The sequence below is a fragment of the Scyliorhinus torazame genome, chromosome 4, assembly GCF_047496885.1.
Source record: "Scyliorhinus torazame isolate Kashiwa2021f chromosome 4, sScyTor2.1, whole genome shotgun sequence".
Taxonomy (NCBI): Eukaryota; Metazoa; Chordata; class Chondrichthyes; order Carcharhiniformes; family Scyliorhinidae; genus Scyliorhinus; species Scyliorhinus torazame.
The window spans coordinates 166,789,399-166,812,043 of NC_092710.1; the positions used below are offsets into that span (position 1 = coordinate 166,789,399).

The 22,645-nt window shown below is 46.2% G+C and overlaps 1 protein-coding gene across 5 annotated transcripts in view; it reads right to left on the reverse strand.

Annotated features, from left to right (window-relative positions):
- The window catches only part of LOC140410584 (kelch-like protein 29), a 598,914-nt gene that overhangs the window by 33,185 nt on the left and 543,084 nt on the right, over window positions 1–22,645 (reverse strand). For all 5 annotated transcript variants that reach the window (XM_072498865.1, XM_072498864.1, XM_072498863.1 and 2 more), the window contains one exon: window positions 21,917–22,061. In XM_072498865.1, the coding sequence (XP_072354966.1) occupies window positions 21,917–22,061 (145 nt within the window). The remainder of the gene's footprint in view (window positions 1–21,916; window positions 22,062–22,645) is intronic.

Below are 22,645 nucleotides of genomic sequence, written 5' to 3' on the forward strand. Positions count from 1 at the left end.
TAAACTTTTAAATGCCCTCAATGTTGGCGAGTTCACTACTGTTGCAGGTAGGGCATTCCACGGCCTCACCACTCTTTGCGTAAAGAACCTACCTCTGACCTCTGTCCTATATCTATTACCCCTCAGTTTAAAGCTATGTCCCCTCGTGCCAGCCATTTCCATCCGTGGGAGAAGGCTCTCACTGTCCACCCTATCTAACCCCCTGATCATTTTGTATGCCTCTATTAAGTCTCCTCTTAACCTTCTTCTCTCCAACGAAAACAACCTCAAGTCCATCAGCCTTTCCTCATAAGATTTTCCCTCCATACCAGGCAACATCCTGGTAAATCTCCTCTGCACCCGCTCCAAAGCCTCCACGTCCTTCCTATAATGCGGTGACCAGAACTGTACGCAATACTCCAAATGCGGCCGTACCAGAGTTTTGTACAGCTGCAACATGACCTCCTGACTCCGGAACTCAATCCCTCTACCAATAAAGGCCAACACTCCATAGGCCTTCTTCACAACCCTATCAACCTGGGTGGCAACTTTCAGGGATCTATGTACATGGACACCTAGATCCCTCTGCTCATCCACACTTCCAAGAACTTTACCATTAGCCAAATATTCTGCATTCCTGTTATTCCTTCCAAAGTGAATCACCTCACACTTCTCTACATTAAACTCCATTTGCCACCTCTCGGCCCAGCTCTGCAGCTTATCTATGTCCCTCTGTAACCTGCTGCATCCTTCCACACTGTCGACAACACCACCGACTTTAGTGTCGTCTGCAAATTTACTCACCCACCCTTCTGCGCCTTCCTCAAGGTCATTGATAAAAATGACAAACAGCAACGGCCCCAGAACAGATCCTTGTGGTACGCCACTTGTAACTGAACTCCATTCTGAACATTTCCCATCAACCACCACCCTCTGTCTTCTTTCAGCTAGCCAATTTCTGATCCACATCTCTAAATCACCCTCAATCCCCAGCCTCCGTATTTTCTGCAATAGCCTACCGTGGGGAACCTTATCAAACGCTTTACTGAAATCCATATACACCACATCAACTGCTCTACCCTCGTCTACCTGTTCAGTCACCTTCTCAAAGAACTCGATAAGGTTTGTGAGGCATGACCTACCCTTCACAAAGCCATGCTGACTATCCCTGATCATATTATTCCTATCTAGATGATTACAAATCTTGTCTCTTATATAGTGCACCCTATTCTCAGTAGTCGGGTCGAAGGCTTTCAGCTTCTTGAAGACTGGCAGTTTCTTTTCGCTTCCTCAAGCCTCTAACAATCTGATTAATTTTGCAGCTTTTCAACAACACCCTCGTTGAATTTGTTGCTGCTAACAAAATCACCTGAATTTAGGTTGTCACCAATGTAACAAAGCAGGACTTTTCAAAGTGCGGGTCGCGACTTGTGGGTGGGTGGAGGGGTGGTCGCAGTGTGATCAGTTGCATCGTCCCCGTGGTGGCCAAATCGCGGGAGAAGTATCCAATGCCTGCTACCAGCATTTAAATTGAGAATGGCAGCCACTACCTGCTTTTAAATGAGAATAAAAATGAGGCTATGTGCAGTCTTCTGACCATAAGCAGCAGTAGTGAGCAGGTCAAGTGCCTTCTATGTACCTGCTTTTGGTGCAAACCACAGAGAAGAATTTCTTCCATTTTCTAGCTACTAGCAAGCAAGGCAACAGGACTGTGAAAATGGATCATTTTGTTTCAAGGAAGTGACAGCCGAAGACACAAATTGGCAGTGTACCTATTGGTCAGAATCTCACATCTGAATCTGCTGGAGTGAGCTGCTCAAGAGAATCCATGGCAGGGCAAAGCAGTGTAAGTGTTAGCTCTGGACAAAGCTCCAGGGTCTTGGCCTACAAAGAAGAAACTTAACTCAGAAACAAAGCAGCATAAAGATGATTTCTTGAGGTATGGTTTTGTCAATTGTGCCAATGGAAATAAGGATGCAAAGCCCATTTGTGTTATATGCAGGGAAGTACTGGCAAATGAGTGGAGAAGTTTCAGATTTTGAAAGAACGTTGCTTGGTAAAAAATTAATTTTGAGGTTGAGACCCAAGAGTCAGTTATTAACTTCAGAGCTGACTGCAAATTAAAAGATGATGCTGCTCTACCTGATGGCACATTAAAAACACAGCAAAAGCTCATGAGGCTGTCAGCGTTCTGGAGAAGCATTTCCCAGGAGTATCCTGTGTTGATCAAAACAAGCATTTTGTTGCTATTGCCCTTCACGACGACCTACATGTGCGAGGTTGGGTTTTCCGTTCTCACAAAGGTGAAGAGTCACAAAGGAACTGGCTGAAGTCTGCACCTGATGTGCATATTGCTCTCTCCTCCTGTGAACCTGATTTGAGTGAGATTGTGAAATATACAAAAATTTAAAAATATACATATTATATGCATCAGATAACTCTGTACAATCTTTCAGATTCAACTCTCCTATTTCTTAATTTTATCATTTTAATCAGGTTGGCCAACATACATTCTGACAGCATGAACTTTAGCCAATTCTTCGTACAATTTCCCCTTTTTAATTTTTTTCAGTAACCATTTTTATATTGCGTAACCTCATTTTGAAAAATGTTGCACTATTATTCAGTAAGAATGTTGTTAAATGCAAGTGACACATTCGCACTAAACAATCTCAGCTCAAAACACTTGAGCCTCCCTATCTTTGACAACCAGCTGGTTTGCAGGAAGGCTGCCATGTAACCAAATTTTTTTGTGATGTCTTTTCATAGCATCCATAATTATTGACTTTGGGATTGATGAATGCGTGATACATAATTTACCGTGCTAAAAATGTTACTTCCTTTTTACATTCAGGAATGTGTGTTTTCAGAGGAATAATTATCGCAGCATTCATCCTTCAGAAATGCAGCAACCCCTGACAACAACACTATCAAAATGTGCCAGCCCTCCAGAATAACATGTAATGTTGAATGGCTCTTTGAATAATTATACAAAACACCCTCTCTCTATGCCATTTACCTTTTCCATCTTAGCAGAATCAAATGTGCTATTCAGCTGAGTAGCTCCAAAGTGAAACTTCGTATCAATAACTGTGTGAACTATTTTCTTTGCGCAAATAATTTCTAACAGATGCATTTACTATTTCTAGGGTTTAGTATATTGCTATTGGCTGAAATGTGGTTTGAGGCCATTATTTGCATCAGTTAACCTAAAATTGTGATTATATTGCCTGGTGGTTATTAATATTCTCTACCTTTACATAAATATCACTCCTCATTGAATATCGCAAGACAACAAACCACATTAGCAAGAATGCTTTTCAAGCAATCGGAGAACAAACACGAAATATTACAATCCAGAAAGACTTGCATCACATCACAATGGATGGGGTTTTGATGCAGAGATAATGGTATGATAACATTCGACAGGAATTGCAATATTTGGATTGGGTGCGGCAGTTGAACATCGGGCATGTGGGAGTCTTTCAAGCGAGTTGATTAGGATTCAGGAAAGTCAATTTCCTGAGAGAGAGCGAAGGATATGTCTGGGAAGTTTAAGGAGACTTGGCTAACGAGGGATATTGTGAACCTCGATAAAAAGAAAAAGGAGACTTTCGTATGGTCTAGAAGGGTGGGGACAGTTAAAACCCTTGAGGAGGGTAAAGAAAGTAGGAAGGTACTGATGCGGGAAATTAGGAGGGCTAGGAGGGGGTCATGAAAAGTCCTTGGCAAGTAGGATTAAGGCGAATCCCAAAGCTTTTTATTCATATGTAAAAAGCAAGAGGGTGGCCAGGGAAAGGATTGGACCACTTAAGGACAGTGGGAGGCACCTATGTGTTGAGCCAGAGGAAATGGGTGAGGTACTAAATGCGTACTTTGCATCAGTGTTCACCAAAGAAAGGGACTTTGTGGAAGATGATTCTTGGGTAGGGTGTGTGGACAGTCTGGATCATGTTAACATCAAAAAGGAGGAGGTATTGGGTCTTTTAAAAGATATTAAGGTAAATAAGTCTCCTGGGCCGGATGGGATTTACCCCAGAATATTGAGGGAAGCAAGGGAGGAAATTGCTGGGGCCTTGACTGACATCTTTGTATCCTCATTGGCGACAGATGAGATCCCAGAGGACTGGAGAATAGCTAATGTGGTACCGCTGTTTAAGGTAGCAGGGATAATCCAGGAAACTATAGGTTGATCAGCCTCACATTGGTAGTAGGTCAATTATTGGAGAGAATTCTCAGGTACAGGATTTATACCCATTTGGAAACAAATGGACTCATAAGCGATGGACAGTATGTTTTTGTGCTTGGAGGTTGTGCCTCACTAACTTGATCGAGATTTTTGAGGAGGTGATAAAGATGATTGATGAGAGGAGGGCAGTGCATATTGTTTACATGGACTTGAGTAAAGCCTTTGACAAGGTGCCTCATGGCAGACTGGTACAAAATGTGAAGTCATACAGGATCAGAGGTGAGATGGTAAGATGGATACAGAACTGGCTCGGTCACAGAAGGCAAAGGGTAGCAGTAGAAAGGTGTTTTTCTGAATGGAAGGTTGTGACTAGTGGGGTTCCACAGGGATCTGTGTTGGGGCCTCTGTTGTTTGCAGTGTACATAAACAATTTGGAGTGGCAGATAGTGTTAAGGATTGTCAGAAGATACAGCAGGACATAAATAGGTTGGAGACTTGGAAAAAGAAATGGCAAATGGAGTTTAATCCGGACAAATATGAGCTAATGCATTTTGTAGGTCTAACATAGAGGGGAAATATACCGTAAATGGCAAAACTCTTAGGAATATAGAACGTCAGAGAGATCTGGGCATACAGGTCCACAGATCTTTGAAGGTGGCAACACAAGTGGACAAAGTAGTCAAGAAAGCATACGGAATGCTTGCCTTCATTGGACGGGGCATTGAGTATAAAAACTGTCAAGTCATGCTCCAGTTGAGTAGAACCTTGGTCAGGCCGCACTTGGAATATTGCTCACAATTCTGGTCGCCACACTACCAGAAGGATGTGGAGGGTTTGGGGAGGGTGCAGGGGAGGTTTAGCAGGATGTTGCCTGGTCTGGAGGGTGTTAGCAATGTGGAGAGACTGAATAGACTGACTATTATCATTAGAAAGACTGAGGTTGAGGGGTGACCTGGTAGAGGTCTACAAGATTATGAGATGCATGGATAGAAAGGATGGGCAGGCACTTTTTCCCAGGGTGGCGGGGTCAGTCACCAGGGGCAAGTGGGGCAAAATGTAGAGGAAATGTGCGAGGCAGGTATTTTACGAAGAGCATGGTGAGTGCCTGGAACGTGCTGCCAGGGGAGGTTGTTGAATCAGATACATTAACGGCATTCAAAAGGCATCTTGACAAACACACAGATAGGATGGGTATATAGGGGTACAGCACAAGGAAGTGCTGAGGGTTTTGGCAAAGGTTGGTATCATGACTGGTACAGGCTTGGAGGGCCGAAGGGTCTGTTTCTGTGCTGTATTGTTCTTTGTTCAAGTTTCTCGCTTCTTTCTTCCTCTCTATTTTGCTTTCTGCACCTGATTTAACATTGAACATAATATTCTCTTGGTTCAGATCCCATTAATGATTCTTCAATCTCGTTGTTTCCAGAGGTACTCTGTTGTTTGCCCGTTTCATGTCGTGTAATGGTCATGGTGTCAAAGTGGATGTCTAATCATTGCAAGTTTCATGAAAAAGCACTAGTGGCTAAGATTAATTAAAACCTCAAGATATTCTGTAATTATATTAAGGGAAGTAGATAAGCAGGGAGAGAGTAGGGCCCATTAGGGATCAACAGGGGAATCTGCAAGGAACTGGAGGGCATCAGTAGTGTGTTAAATGAGTACCTCACATCTGTCTTCGCTCAGGATAAGGAGGATATAGGTACAGAATTCGGGGCGAGGGACTGAGGTTCTTGAACTTCGTGAATGAGGAGGTATCAGAGGTTTTGGTGGGCTTGAATGTGGTCAAATCCCCAGATCTGGAATGGTTGTACCCCAAGCTGTTGTGGGAGGCAAGGGAGGAAATTACAGGGGCTCTGACCCAAATTTTTAATTCCTCTCTGGCCACAGGGGAGGTCCATGAAGATTGGCGAACAGCTAATGTGGTTCCACTTTTCAAGAAATGTGCTAGAGATAAAGCAGGGAATTACAGACCAGTCAGTCTCACATCAGTGGTAGGGAAACTTGGAGAAAATTCTGAAAGAGAGAATCTATTTCCATTTGGAGAGGCAAAGTTTAATCAGGGATAGTCAGCATGGCTAACACATTTGATTGAATTTGTTGAGGAGCTGATCAGGTATGCACATGAGGGTGGTGCCGTTTATATAGATTTCAGCAGAGCCTTTGACACGGTCCCACATGGGAGACTGATAAAGAAGGTAAAAGCAAATGATTACAGGGTAACTTGGCAAATTGGAACCAAAACTGGCTTAGTGGTAGGAGAAAGAGGGTGGTGCGAAGGCTGTTTGTGTAACTGGAGGCTGGTATCCAGTGGCATACCACAGTGATCAGTGTTAGATCCCTAGTGTTCATGATAAATATCAACGATATAGATGAGAATGTGGGAGATGATAAGTAAGTTTGCAGATGATACAAAAATTGGCAGGGTGGTTAATAGTGAGAAAGAAGGTCTGAGCTTGGACAGATTGGTCAGAAGGGCACATCAGTAGCAGATGGAATTTAACACTGATAAGTGCGAGGTGACCCACTTTCGAAGGAGTAACAAGGCAAGGAGAGAGCACTCAATGAATGGCAGGATTGTTGAAGCTCAAGAGGAACAGAGAGACCTTGGGGTGCATGTCCACAGATCTCTGCAGGTGGCAGGACATGTTTATCGGGTAGTTAAGAAGGCATACAGGAAACTTGCCTTTATCGGTTGTGTCTTAGATGCTAAGAGGTTATTTTGGAGCCGTACTAAACTTTGGTTAGGCCTCAGCTGAAGTAGTGTGTGCAGTTTTGGTCACTTCACTACAGGAAGGATGTGATTGCACTGGAGATGGTGCAGAGGAGGTTCACCAGGACATTGCCTGGGAGGGAGCATTTGAGCTATGATGAGACTGGATAGACTTGAGTTGTTTTCTTTATCATAGAATTTACAGTGCAGAGGGAGGCCATTTGGCCCATCGAGTCTGCACCGGCTCTTGGAAAGAGCACCCTACCTAAGGTCAACACCTCCACTCTATCCCCATAACCCAGTAACCCCACCCAACACTAAGGGCAATTTTGGACACTAAGGGCAATTTATCATGGTCAATCCACCTAACCTGCACATCTTTGGAATGTGTGAGGAAACTGAAGCACCCGGAGGAAACCCACGCACACACGGGGAGGATGTGCAGACTCCGCACAGACAGTGACCCAAGCCGGAATCGAACCTAGGACCCTGGAGCTATGAAGCAATTGTGCTATCCACAATGCTACCGTGCTGAGAAGGCTGAGGGGAGACCAAATTGATGTGTATAAAGGGTATGGACAATGTGGATAGTAAGTAGCTGTTCCTCTTCGTGGTAGAAGTCTTGAATGTATTGCCTGTGAGGGTAATCATAGAATTTACAGTGCAGAAGGAGGCCAATCGGCCCATCGAGTCTGCAGCGGCCCTTACAAAGAGCACCCTACTCAAGCTCACGCCTCTGCCCTATCCCCGTAACCCCCATTTAATCTTTTTTAGACACGAAGGGCAATTTGTGCATGGCCAATCCACCTAACCGGCACATCTTTGGACACAGTAATAAAAGCAGGAAACCTCAAAACCTTTTAAAGATACCTGGATGAGCAGTTAAAATGTCATAACATTCAAGGCTATGGGCCAAGTGCTGGAAAGTGAGATTATTGTAGATTTAATGTTGTTATGCTGGTGTTCACTCGATGGGCTGAAGAGCCTCTTCTGGAATATCGAAGAATATTCCTTAGAAAGTCTGTGGGTAAGTGCAAGAGTAATGAATGACTGGTGGTATCTGTTTGCCTCTGAAAACAAACTTCAACCCATTATGATAAGGAAGGGTAAATACTCATAATCCACATGGAACCATCAACATCTCTCTCTGTTGGAAAAAGTAGTTATATAGCCTTAGGGATAGTAAGCACATCAAGCAAGGGGAAAGGCAAGGCAAGAAGGCCTCCATGAACTACCACAGCCAGTACAGGGATTGAGCTCACACCATTCTGCCCCACACTCTAGCCATCTAGCCAACTGAGTTAACCGACGTCCACTAGCCCATTATATTTGGTATCTTTTTAATATAGAACAAAACACCCATAATTAGGATTTTTTCTATAATTGCTTTTGAGGTATAATTCATTCTTTTGGCATATGTAGCTAGTATATGTTTATATATTTTTCCTTTTTTGTGTCAAACAAGTTTTTTTTCCTTCATTCAGAACTGTTAACATGATTAAACATCAAGAACACTGAATACATTAATTGTTCATTTAAAAAAGTTTTATAATGAATGTAATTAATTTATACCCTTCTGTTCCCTCTTCACTATTGCGGGTTTTTATGCAAAGATTTTTAATTCAGCATTTTATTTAATAAGGTAATAAATTCTACTCAATAAACTGAGCAAGAAAATTTTGGATAAGGTAATTTGGATATTGTTCTTTCGTAGATGTGGTTTGCTCCATTATGAAATGAATTGTTGATATATTTATTGAGAGGCATTTGGATTTGGCACCTATTGAAACAAATATTGTTGCTTGTATTGCCATGAATTCTTTTTTTTTCCCAAAGGGCTATTTAGCGTGGCCAATCCACCTATCCTGCACATCCTTTTGGGTTGTGGGGGTGAGACCCACTCCCACAGGGGGAGAATACGCAAACTTCACTCAGACAGTGAATCGAGTCCTCGGCACTGTGAGGCAGCGGTGCTAACCACTGTGCCATCATGCTGCCTGCTGTTACATTCTTATTGGCATTTTACTCTCTTACTCTGTCATGGATTTGCTATCCTGGTCTTTATTTTCCAGGCAGGTTTTTAGGGTGGTGTATGCAGCAGACACAACACTCTTTCGCCTATCACTGTAACTGCATTAGCACATGTACAAAAAGTGCTCCTCATTGTGTCACAAATAAACATAACTTTTAATTTCATCATGGTTACAGTGCATCTTCACTTACTTAACAAAAAAATTGTTGCTTTGTCTGCAAATCTCGAGACCCTTCACTCCCTCCAGCTTACTATTTTCCTTGCTCACCCTACTGCCAAGCTGTAGAGTTGGGAGAGGGAAGTGGCAAGCGCGAGAGGGAAGTGGCAAGCTGGAGAGATGAGAAGGGGGAGTGCTGAGCGTGAGATTTGGGAGAGGGAAGTGGCAAACGCAAGAGCCGGGAGAGGAAGTGGCAAATGGGTAAGTTGGGCAAGGGGAGTGATAAGCGGTGTAGTGGTACAGTGGTACAACACTGCTGCCTCACAGCACCAGGGACACATTTCAATTCCGGCCTTGGTTGACTGTGAGGAGTTTGTACATTCTCAGTGTTTGCGTGGGTTTCCTCCCACAGTCCAAAGATGTGCATCTATCTTTGATCTCCACTTATTTTTCATCTATATACTGTCCCTCAGTGATATCCAAAAACATATTGTCAGGTTCCAAATGTACACTGATGATTTCCAGGTCAACCTCACTGGTAGTTAAGTCATTACAGCACAGGAGGCCATTCAATTCATGCTGGTTCTCAATACAGCAATCCAGTCAGTCTCATTCTTCCACTCTACCCCAACAGCCCTGCAAGTGTATTTCTTTCAAGTGCCCATCCATATTCCATTTGAAATCATTGATCATCTCAAATTCCCACCAACGTTGTTGGTAGCAAGTTCCAAGTCATTACTCAGCCATTTGCTGTATGAAAAAGTTATTTCTCACACCAACTGCAACTCCAGGTCAAAACTTAAATCTGTACCCCATGTTCATTGTATGATCAGCTAATGGGAACAGCTTTTCTTTGTCCATCTTGTCTAAATCTGTTGTAATCTTGTACATCACAATCCTCTTTGCTCCAAGGAGATTAGCTCCAGTTTCTCCAACATAAACTTGTATCTAAATTCCTTTATCCCTTGAACCAATATGGTAAATTTCTTCTGCTCCCTTTTAAATCTGCTCTGCCCCACTTCCAGGTCCTTCTTAAAGTACAGTGACCAGACTGGATATAATTCTGGTCTAACCTGAGCTTTATAAAGGATCAGTGTAGCTTTTCTGCTTTTGTACTCAATACCTCTATTTATGAAGGCCAAGATCCTATATGCTTTGCCAACAACTCTCTCAAAATGCCTTGCCACCTTTAAAGATCTATGCATATGAACCTCTAGGTCCATCTGTCCTGGTAAACATTTTTTAACTGTACAATTAAATCCATATTGTGCCTTTCCTATGCCTCTTTTTAAAAAACATTCTTATTGAAGGCATTTTGCATATATATATATATATATATATAGAAATATCGAAAAGCCAGAGAACCACAGATACCAAAACACAGGCCAAACGCAACCCCTGATAACAAGCCCAAAAGCTCTTGCCATCCCCTTAGTTTCCTCCCCTTATCTCTCTCCCCCCCCCCCCCCCCGCAAGACAAAGGAAGATCAGGAAAAACCTCTAATCACCTCCCTACCCACCGCTGACGCCTTAATTCACTTCAAAGAAGTCAATAAACGGCTTTCACCTCCAGGTGAACCCCTCCTCCGCTCCCCAAAAGACAAACGTAATCTTTTCCAAGTGCAGGAATTCTGCCAGGCCGCTCATCCACGCCCTCACCATTGGAGGCTCCGAGTCCCACCAGCTCAACAAAATACAATTTCGGGCTATCAGGGAGGCAAAGGCCAAGACATCGGCCACTCTCCCCACCTGAACTCATTGATCCTCCGACACTCCAAACATCGCTACCTCTGGACTCCCCTACACCCAGAATTTTGGAAATAACATCTGAAAACCTCTGCCAGAACCCCCTCAGCTTTGGACACACCCAGAACATGTGGATGTGATTCTCCTCCTCAGACCGCCCAAATCTAACCTCCACCCCCTCCACTCCTGCAAAGAACCAGCTCATCCTCTCAGCCATTATGTAGGCCCTATGCACTACCTTAAATAGGATGAGGCTTAACCTTGCAGACGACGAGGAAGCGTTGACCCTCCGTAGGGCCTCCTTCCACAGCCCGGCCCTCACTTTCCCATCCAACTCCTCCTCCCATTTACGCCTAATCTCCTAAACCGGCACGCCCTCCCTCTCCATCAGCTCTCCATAGATGTCGGACACTCTCCCCTCCCCAATGTCTTCTTCAGACAGCAAGCTATCCTGTGGCACCGGAGGTGGCAGCCCCGGGAAGGACGGCCCCTTTCCCCTCACAAAGCACGTCACCTCACTCTTCTCTATTAAATTCAGTCTTCCACATGTCAAATCTATGTCCTGTTGTAGTCAATTGATATCATCATCACTGTTTGCCACACCTCCAAATTTGGTATAACAGTCAAATAAATATCCTAATAATTTATAAACACCAAAAAAAAATGCATTAGGCCTAGCTTTGGGGAACGCCACCTTTTGTGTACTCTCCATTGAGTCGGACTTGTCATGCTGTTTGCCTGACGTCCAAAACCTGATGAGCAGAAATATCCTCCATTTTTAACATTGGGATGAGTGATGCCATTATCTTCCTTCCCTGCTATAAACTTGTTCCCTAGCCACCAATTCTATCCCTCTTCCTGGTCACTGTCTGAGGTTGAAGCAGACAATTCACAATGCTGGTGAGCTATCTGACCCCGATCTGAGCTTCTGACCCCATATCTTCACCATCACACGATCACCTACTTACACCTCCATGGCATTGCATATTTTCACCTATGCTTCAGCTCACCTGGCTGTTGAAATCCTCATCCATGCTTTTATTATCTCCGTACTTGGCTAGAGTAGAATCTAGATTCCCACCTTGCATCCTTATAACCTTAAGCTCATCCAAAACTCTCCTGTTGGTACCCTAACGTAGTGTTTTTTCAAACTTTATTACCAGGGGACCCATTTTTACCAACTTCGCAACCCGCGTCGCCCGAACTTTGCAACCCACCATTTTCGCTTACCTTTAATTGCACAGGTGAGCCTGCTTGGTCCTCATGATCTCACTTGCTTTGTCATTCAATGTAACATTTCTGTATGGGTTGTGTCATGGTATTCAGATAAACATCATGGTGCAAACACACATACACACTGATGGACAGATCAACAGACCAATCAATACACACGCAGCATCACAGCCAATCACAAGCAAGAGCAGACACACTATAAAACGGAGAACACGACACTTCCGATTCATTCCAGCAGGAGACAGCTCAGGGCAGAGATCACAGCAAGTCACTCAGACATTCACCATGTGCTGAGTGCCTCTCCAAGATAGTGTTAGGGCTGGGTCCACAGGTTAGAGGGTAATGAACGAACCACAGCAACCAGTTTACAAATGTTAATATTGTTAGTAATAAAACTGAGTTGTACCTTCCGCAACCGTGTTGGTTTGTCTGTGTAGCAGAGCACCCAACACGACATAGTACCAGGATTGGAACCCAATACCTGTGAGACCTACCTACGCATCCTCAGGAATCCGCCATCCTGCGCCATGGACACCATCAGCCCGCCGCAGCCGCTCCAAATCGCTGGAAACCTCGGCGTTAACTGGAAGTTGTTCAAACAGCGCTTCCAGTTCTTCCTAGAAGCCACAGAAAGGGAGAATGCTTCAGACACCAGGAAAATCGCCCTCCTCCTTTCCACGCAGGGCAACACGCCATCCACATCTACAACTCCCTGGTGTTCGCGGAAGGTGAGGACAAGACGAAGTACAAGACGGTCCTTCTCAAACTCGAGCAACACTTCAGCGTCGAGGTAAATGAGAGTTTCGAGAGGTACCTCTTCCAGCAGCGCCTGCAGGGTAAGGATGAGCCTTTTCAATCTTTCCTTACACACCTCCGTATCCTCGCGCAGTCCTGAGGTTACGAGGCCACCTCCGATTCCATGATTCGGGACCAGATAGTTTTTGGGGTCACCTCGGGCGCCCTACGCCAGCAGCTCCTCAAGATAAAAAGTCTCACCCTAGCCACCGCCATCGAAGCCTGCGTCCTCCATGAAAACGCGACCAGCCGCTACTACCAATTCCAAGCGGCCGAATCGGCATGGCAGGGGTCCTACGTGGCTGAATCGGCAGGCCAGGGGACGTACAAGGCCGAGCGGGTCTAGTCCTTCGAGTTCCTCCCGGCCCGGACGAGGGCGGCCATTTTGTGCGCTTTTCACGGCCTACCGTGCTTGTACGCGCCAAAAGAGACGTTGACGCAGAGGGACATGACGCCCAGGCGCGCTCTACGCAGGACCGAACTGCGCATGCGCGATAGCGCAACGAACGCCATGACGTCACGACGTGCGGCAACTGTGGATCCGCACATTTAAAGCGGCAATGTCAGGCAAAGAACCGACAATGCCTCCGCTGTGGCAAGATGGGCCACTACGCTGCCTGCTGCCGAGCAGCTCAACCTGCCAACGCTCCCCAATTCCGACAGCCTCGCAGGGACGTGCGGACCATTCAGCCTTCATACTCCGAATCATACCCGGACGATATACAGACCGAAGATACAGACGACCGGGAAGCCTTGTTTTGTTGATGGTACAACCTCGTTGCTATGTTGCACCTGACACCTTCCTATGTATATAGTTTAGCCTCATGTACATGTTGTAGATATTGCACACACATACATTCAGCTGCACTCAGTACACATCTATATTGATTACCACATAGGCACATATTCTTGTAAAAAAGGGGGGATGTCATGATATTCAGATAAACATTATGGTGCAAACACACATACACACTGATCGACAGATCAACGGACCAATCAATACATACGCAACATCACAGCCAATCACAAGCAAGAGCAGACACACTATAAAACGGGGAACACAACACTTCCGATTCATTCCAGCAGGAGACAGCTCAGGGCACAGAGCTCACAGCAAGCCACTCAGACATACACCATGTGCTGAGTGCCTCTCCAAGATAGTGTTAGGGCTGGGTCCACAGGTTAGAGGGTAATGAACGAATCACAGTAACCAGTTTACAAATGTTAATATTGTTAGTAATAAAACTGAGTTGTACCTTCCGCAACCGTGTTGGTTTGTCTGTGTAGCAGAGCACCCAACACGACAAGTTGTTCATCAGAGGTCCTGGAGCTCACACCAGTACTGCTTTGGCCTGCTGTGGACTATCCTGCAAAGCTCTCCCCGCAGATTCAGTTGAAATCCTGGCCTGTTTGTGTCTCTGGCCCTCTCCTTCTTAATCCAAAAAGATCCATCTTCAGTTCTTCAACTGGTCCTGTTGCTTGCTTGCTGGCAGCTACAAAGCGGAGGAAGCTGTCCTCAGTAATTTTGCACCTAGAGTACACGACGTCAGTGTACCGGGTGCGCGACCTGCTCTTGGCTGCCTCTTCTGGCGGGAAGACAAATCGATTTTAAAAATACATAAATCTGCTCCTGGAACAGAGCACTGACATACTGAGGAGGTGGTCTGCCTAGCTGGGCTCCGGGCCTGCGCACTGCTACATCCGGCTGAGGGAGCACGCATGCGTGGGATAGCCGACATTCTCGAAAGTTGGTCGCGGCCGGCACTTTTAAAAGCCGGTCGCATCCTTTGGGCACTGCTTCGGGAACGCCGCGACAGATAGCTCCGCAACCCTCCCAACGCCCGCCCGCGACCCTGAGTTTGAAAATAACTGCCCTAACACACATCAAGTGCTCTTTTCTCTTTCATGGCGTTTGTTAAAACTTGAAAAATGCACTTGATCTTCTATTGAAAGGGGTTCATGTTGTATTATCTTTCACAAGGCCATCTGCTCACCAATCATTGGCTGAAAATGAATTGTACAAAAAAACTGCCGAAAAGTTAAAATTGTAGTTCTTGTTGGAGAAGTTTAAATAATACCCTATTATAAAGCAATCTCTTGAGATGTCAGAATGATTTATTTGAGCCGCATAAAATGCTTTATACATTCAAGACTATTTTGAATAATTGGGGGAAAGTCAGAGGTGATTAACGCACTATGTTTGTATTAAAGTCACTGTTGCCAAGGAGTACGAAACAACTAGTAGTAATGGAATCACTGTGCTGATCATTGTTTAAAATAATAATGTTTCTTTCAGAAATACATAGAAATGTGATTGCGATGGTTTCTGTGCAAAGTGTCATATTTCTTTTGATTATTACAAAATAGGTAATTAGATTTACAACATTATTGATTGCTCAGATCTTAGATTTTATTTTCAATACTAACTAGGTCATTTGAAAAATAATCGACTATTAAGTGATCACTTGAACAGAATTTTGATATCCTGTGCTTACATGCATTGTAACATCCACTGCATGGTTTTCCTCAAATCATTTTCCAACTTCACTCACAGAACACAGTATTTTTAAATGGTACAATGCTGAGTAAAGGCTCACAAAAATATTTAACTTCAGTGCTTTTTTTGTATATGTAACTGAACTTTTAAAAAATATATACTGAATCTCAGAGGAACGGCTAGCTGGCAAGAATAATTGGAGGCTTCAAGTCGCAAGGTTAATATTTACAATTGAAAACATTTTAATCAGAAGGTTGCACCACAAGCAAGATAAGGTTGAGCTACGTAGGAAAATAGATTGAATCAAAGTTTGTGCCTTGGAATCATGTTGAGTAAAATATGAAATGTTGTATTTGTTAAGACTGTTGTTTTTTTACATACGTAGTTTAAAACTATATTAGTGCATTTGATTCAATGCTGCAGAGTACAATTGCAATCCCTTTGCTTTCGTGTTGACTATTGACCAGAGGACTGAGTTTGGACCTCCAATGCATGACGGTGTCCGATTCGCCAGGGCCAGAATTGGCACTTGAGAACCTGACAAGCTGCAGCCACACAGAGCCACTCCACTCCCCAAACACACTCATTCCAGCCAAGAAGATGGCACCCCGAAGAGTGGCACACCGTTTCATCGATGTGGAGCTCGAGACCCTGCTGGATATCGTGGAGAAGAGGCACGACACTCTGTTCCCTGGGATGGGCAGGAGGCTGCCATCCGCCGCTGTACTCCGGGCCTGGGCTCAGGTGGAGAGGCCGTGAGTGCCATGGACCCCCACCACCAAGACCAGCCAGCAGTGCCATAAAAAGCTGCATGATCTCCTCAGGGCAGCCAGGGTGAGTAACCAGTACCATGCCCCTGGCACCAACCCCAGCCCCACACACCTGTACCCCCCCACCCAGAGGGTGACAGAACCCCACCCGCCGGCAGTCTGCTCACACCCCACACTGCACCACATTCCAACACCCATACCGTCCGCGTCCGACTGCCTCACACTGCGCATTTACAGTCTCTCCCTGCCCCATCCCTCTCCCTGCTAGGAGAAGATGGCCCACAGCTGCAGAGTGAGGGAGAGACCAGAATGGAGGGGGGCCGCTGGAGCTGCGGCCCCTCACCACTGCGGAGCGGCAGGCGTTGGACCTGGTCAGTGGGTCCAGAGTGCGAGCAGTCGCTGAGGCGGAGGTTGGCATTGGGGAACCAAATGAACCCCACTGAGTTGGGTGTCTCTATGGTATGCGTCGCACTACCCCCCCACCCACCGCCCTCACCCCAGCACCCCCCCCCCCCCCAAAGGACCCCACCCCCTCCTCCCCCGCGGCGATCCAATCATGTGCCATGTCTTGTGTCTTTCGATGAGGCAGGCCCTTCTGCTGGCCCCGTCCCCGGCCACAACCCCAGGACACATCGAGCGACGAGGCGGGACCGGACAGTGACGAGAGTCCCCAAATGCCAGCCCGCGACATCCAGCACCAATTCAGGGACGACACCAACTTTCCATCACAGCTGTCTCCAAGACCCTCAATCGGTTGGGCAGTACAGTGAAGAGGCTCCTGTAGCATTATCAGATGCGTACCACACGTGCAGCAGCACATTAGGTGGAGGTAGGAGCACCTGAGGGGGTGGACGGTCAGAGGGCAGCCCGACCCCAGGGACCAGCTGCCATCCAGACGTGTCTTGGGCATCTGGAAAGGGTGGTCCCATCGATGCTGGAGATGCAGACACAGAGCCAGGGACTACATGAGGGGGTGTCAACAACCATCCAGTACCTGCAGGTGCCGACCATGCGTACCACCCAGCCAACACTGAACAGGTGGCGCCGGCAGTAGAAGCCTTCGGTGCCATGGGTCAAGATGTCCAAGGCCTAAGACATTCTGTGTGGTTGGTGGCCAAGGTACATGACACAGGCAACTATGTACCAGAGCCACCTGCATATTGCAGCACTCCAGAGCTTGGCTGATTCACAAAGGGTCATGGCTACAGGCGTCAATGGCATTGTCTGTGTGCTGGGTGACCTGAGCCAGCCCCAGAGAGAAGTGGCATAGTCCCAGAGAGAGAGGTGACCCAGTCCCTGTGCTCGAGGCACAAGCACTGAGACCCTGGTTGAGTCAAGAATGGGCCTCCAGGGCTGACAGCTCCAGGTGATGGGGGAGCCCCCTGAGCTCACTGACTGCATCCCTTTCCCAAGGGCACCCCGAGAAGAGGAGGTGGTGATGGATTCTATGCCAGTGACCCCCCCACAGGGGAGGTGCCGAAACACAAGAATGCCTCAGACCCCTCTCTCCCCCATCCCTGGTTCATCCAATAGGCAACGGGCAGAGCAGGGTGACACCACGCAACCTGGGACACCCAAAGACTGCCGGGCCTGTCCAGGCCCAGTTGCTCCAGAGGTTGGCCGCCAAAGGGGACCCAGGACACAGGGTGGGATCAGCAGCAGGCTGCCTCCACCCCAGAGGTACCACCTAGACTTAGCTTTAAAGCCCATAAGGCCAGAAAATTAGACTTCAGTTATGTTGGCACGGGTGCAGCACATACGATAGCGATAGGGGCAAGGGCACAAACCTGTAGAAACATGTTTGCAATAAGCAGCTGTTCATAAACGTTCCAAACTACCTCGCTCTGTCAGAAGGGTGTGCAGGATAGGTTGGGCTGGGCTGGCTGCAGAGAGACGGGAGCTGGGGGGCCGCCGGAGGTGGTCACAGGCCCGGGTCCCAGGTCAGCCACTGCACATCGCCCCGAATCTGGCCCCAGGCCCCATCCCTACCTCCACTGCCCCAAGGCATCGGTGGAATTGTGTGATGGAATGGCCAGCTCGCATGCAGGGATCACCCGGGCGGACGGTGGAAAGTGCTACCATGGGTCGGAGTCAGAAGTTGCCGGACGATGCGGAGTACTAGAGCTCATTGCAGAGCGGGTCATCATCACCTTTCATTGCATGGACCAGACCCGCTGATGCTACTAACCCAGGGCTCAGAGGGTGGACATGGGAGGGGGTGATTGCCGAGAGTGGGGGGTTGGGACAAAATGTCCGTGCTGCCGTCGGCCAGGCCCCATAGTCGGTGAACCTGGTGATGATTGGAGTGTCCAATGCATGGTGGCCCTGGTGCACACGTTGTGCGACTTCCGGTGTCTGCCCAGATACACCATGATGCAGCGGATATGCCGTATGGTCTTCCTGCTCAGCTGGAGTCTTCGGCAACACGCCTGGTCTGCAGGTCCTCGAATGACAGGCGCTGCCAGTCCACACAAGACCTGATTTGGCACCTCCTTCCAACCTCCTCCTCGGCCTGTTGGGCAGCCGGTTCTCCATCCTCACTAGCTGGCTCCTGATCCTCTGGGGCATGTTCCACTGCTGCAGGTGAAGCCTCAGTGTATCCGCCAGAGTTGTGGTAACAAGGCAGATGCCAACCATTCCTGGTTGGATACCGAAATCCATTGTCTGCAGGGGATTAGCATGCTAGCATGGGGCGTAAACCCGTGCCCAACCAGGTCCACCGGGCTACATGGTGATCCCAGCCTGCACTGCATGTCCCCCTCCACCCCTTCCTCCTCTCCTATCCCCAGACCCAACTCTGGTCCTTCCCCCGGCACTCTGCCATCTGCACCGCACCACTGGCCCCATCGGTGCCTGGCACCGCAGGGGCCTCTGGTCCCGGCACTTGTCTATGCTGGCAGGGGTACCAGTGGCTGGCGCTACCCATGCCAGTGGTATGCAAGAGAAAAATGTGGCATGAAAAAGTGTAACCGGTTAATGGCGAGAGTGACAATCTGAGCACGGTAGCATTGTGGATAGCACAATTGCTTCACAGCTCCAGGGTCCCAGGTTCAATTCCGGCTTGGGTCACTGCCTGTGCGGAGTCTGCACATCTCCTCATGTGTGCGTGGGTTTCCTCCGGGTGCTCCGGTTTCCTCCCACAGTCCAAAGATGTGCAGGTTAGGTGGATTGGCCATGATAAATTGCCCTTAAGTGTTCAAAATTGCCCTTGGTGTTGGGTGGGGTTACTGGGTTATGGGGATAGGGTGGAGGTGTTGATCTTAGTGGGGTGCTCTTTCCAAGAGCCGATGCAGACTCGATGGGCTGAATGGCCTCCTTCTACACTGTAAATTCTATGAAAAAGGTACAGTGTAAGAGAGCCTCGGAAAAAGGCATCGTAGATCGTCGTTAAATCACTCGACTCACTGTAGAAACCAGGCATCTCCAAGAAGGCTACTTGAGTTACAGTGGTGTAGAAATCCTCCAAGACTCTCAAATGCTGTGCATTAGTTAGGCTCAATTGCTAGCACTCACACTCCGAACAGAAGACTTTGGTTGTGGGTTCATATTTTGGGGCAGTGCTGAGGAAGTATCAAAATGCTGTGAACTTGCGCAGGCACTAAAAACTTTAATGGGAAAACAGTAGGGTCTATATTGTGGAAGGGTATGAACAAATTGTCTGAAGGGTCTTTTCACTGTAACTTAGTTTAAGACCGTGCTTAAAATGTATTTGACCCCAGCTTCATAGATGTAAAATTCCCAAATGCTACCTGTTCCCATAGTCAACCTAATTAATAAACAAAGTGCTGAAGAAATGATAATAAAGCCTTAATGAGAAAAGCAGCTGCAACATCAGATCCGATAGAAGTAAATGTAAACACCATACTCCAAATTACTTAGGAACACTGCCTCAAGGATCAATTAATTCCCAACATATGAAGTTCCCGAGGGATAGCTTAGTCGAACCTCCCAGTCTCCTGTTAATGTCAGCTCACTTACAAGTATGATTGCATGTGAATGGATTGCAAAACGTGGATCAGAGAGATTTAGCATCCTGAAGAATCAATGTTGGAGCTCAAACACTTTTCTATTATCAGGAAAAAGAAATATGTGTACAGACAGGTTTGAGGTTCAGAGGAAAGTGAGGTTTGATTTGGATGATTCTTCTTATGGGATGTGAGATGGAGCAATTGTAATGAAAGGTGGAATGAGGAGTTCTGTCCTTTGCTGGTGATGCATGTGAGAGCAGAAGACGGTCAGATGGAATATCTTCAGCAAATGACAAGGTGGCTTATGCTTGTTGCTTAAGCCACCTTGCAACGAGGAGGGGAAACCACTACACCAAATATGGGGATATGTTCCCTCTGACTCCATCAAGCCTGGGACCATTTTATGCTCCATCAAGCGTTGATTGGCAGCAGGTGGGATTTCCATCGTCATCTGGAGGAAGTCTCGCTTTAGAGATGGCTGCAATGGCCGAAAGAGGCACTGAGTGTCGGGCCATGGAGGCCAGTTAAATGGTAGGAGGTCATGGTGAAGAGAAGGCCCGGGTGAGGGAAGTCAGGAGGTCTCTGGGCCTTCACAGGAGGATGCTCACCATCAGCAGTGGCTTCTAATGGAGACACCCCTCGACGTTCAAGCCAGAGATGTAGGTTTCTACATTCTTTCATTCCCCCTAATCTGCTATTTGCCTGCTAGCCTAAAAATCGAGGCTGGGTGGGAAGTGGTCACTTAATGGCCTTAATTGGGTCATGGGTCAAGGGTGAGTGCCCCCCCCCCCACACCCCCCACCTCTCCTCAAGCACCTGCCTGCCCCACTTTAAAGTTTCTTAAAATTGCTTCCAGGTTGGTTGCTGGTGGAACCTTGTCCATGCAATTTTACACCCCCCCCCACCCCTGTCCATGCAATTTTACACCCCCCCCACACCCCTGTCCATGCAATTTTACACACCCCTCGCTCCTTGGGGAAGTGTAAAATTCAGGCCATGGTGTTTATTAGGGAGTGAGATATTAGTTACAGCTTTATACAATTTCTGAAGTTGTAAAGCTATTTTTGGCTCTCTTGTCAAATACAGTCTATCTCTTTAAGACAAAAACTCCTTAAATGGCAACTCTGGAAGCTATGGTCCCAGGTTATTTTGGGGAGCAATTGTCTCTGAACTGCACCCAATATTAGAGATAGAAATCTGAATTATACATGTCCTGATATTTATTTGCATGCAACTTACTTTGATGCGTCACCTTCAAGTGGAATTGCTTGAAACGTCCTGCAGAAAATTCAGGTTCTAACTATAGACAACATATAAGCACCCAATTTCCCTGTGCAGATGGTACTTGGGTATTAAATCCTGGGGAATTGGGGTTATGAAATCCACATGGCTACTGTCAGTCAGCCTCTATTAATGTGACAGGAGATTGATGTTTGATGGTTGCAACTGGACATATTGGCCTTTTATTTTGCGCGATTTATTAAGCCTTGCTAAGGATCAGTGAAAATCCAATTTTTGAAGGCAGATAGTGTTCAATGAGAGTTGAGACTGGGTGTTGGAAGTTTTCTGAATCAGGTCAAGATCCTTACTCAGGTACTCAGAGCAATTCAGGTACCAAGCATTGTACTTTGACCTGAACTGAAAGTAAATGTTTAATGGTGGTACAGAATTTCAATAATACAAAGCTAAACTTATACTCTGACTGACAACAATTACTTATACTAAATTGTTGAGGAAAATAAAAGATGCTGACGGCAACGGAACTAAATTTTAAATTTTTCAGTTGAATAGCTTTGCTTATGCGAGGAAGTATTAAGAGGCTGTGGTGTCTGATTATTCATACCTGCAGAATTGTCTTGAGTGATTCATGTTGGGCCCTGCTTTGATATTGCCCTTATCAGGATCATAGATAGTAGTAGCTCTGGCATAGGCACCTCCAAGAATAAAGACAAAACCATTGACAGTAACTGCAGGAGCGTACTTGTTATCTGTGAATAGAACAAAATAAATCACTTTAAATAAATTTATTACATGTGGAATTTTCCTTAATCATTCCAAAAAAATTTAGACCCATGTTATTTTGAAATGAGCCAAGAATTAGGAATATAGTATCTTATAACACAATGTGTTTTGCTTTCTAGTGCATTTGATGCATGTTTCTGTTGAAATCCCTACGGTACTAAAAACTCTTTCCAACAAAAATAATGGATGAAACCCATGAATTTATTGAAATAAATCAGTGATAGCAAAATTTCTGATATGAAACTGGTAATAAATAGTGAGTTAGCAAATATTAAAATTACAATGGGGTGAATTTAGTCCTTAGTGGACTCAACAGATTGACAGTGGCATCATTTTATACCCCTGCACAATTTGCTTCTTTAGAGAAAAGAACATTTTGGTTGGGGGTGGTTGGGAGGGATGCGGTGGGCGGGTGGGTTAAACCAAGACATTGATTTGCTCCTGTCCAAAATGCACAGTTGGGTTCTGTGCAGGTCTCAAGATGCCAATTTGCATATTAAAAGGTACCAACTGCCTGAAGCAAATGTTTTCCTGCTTAGTGATCGGCCCC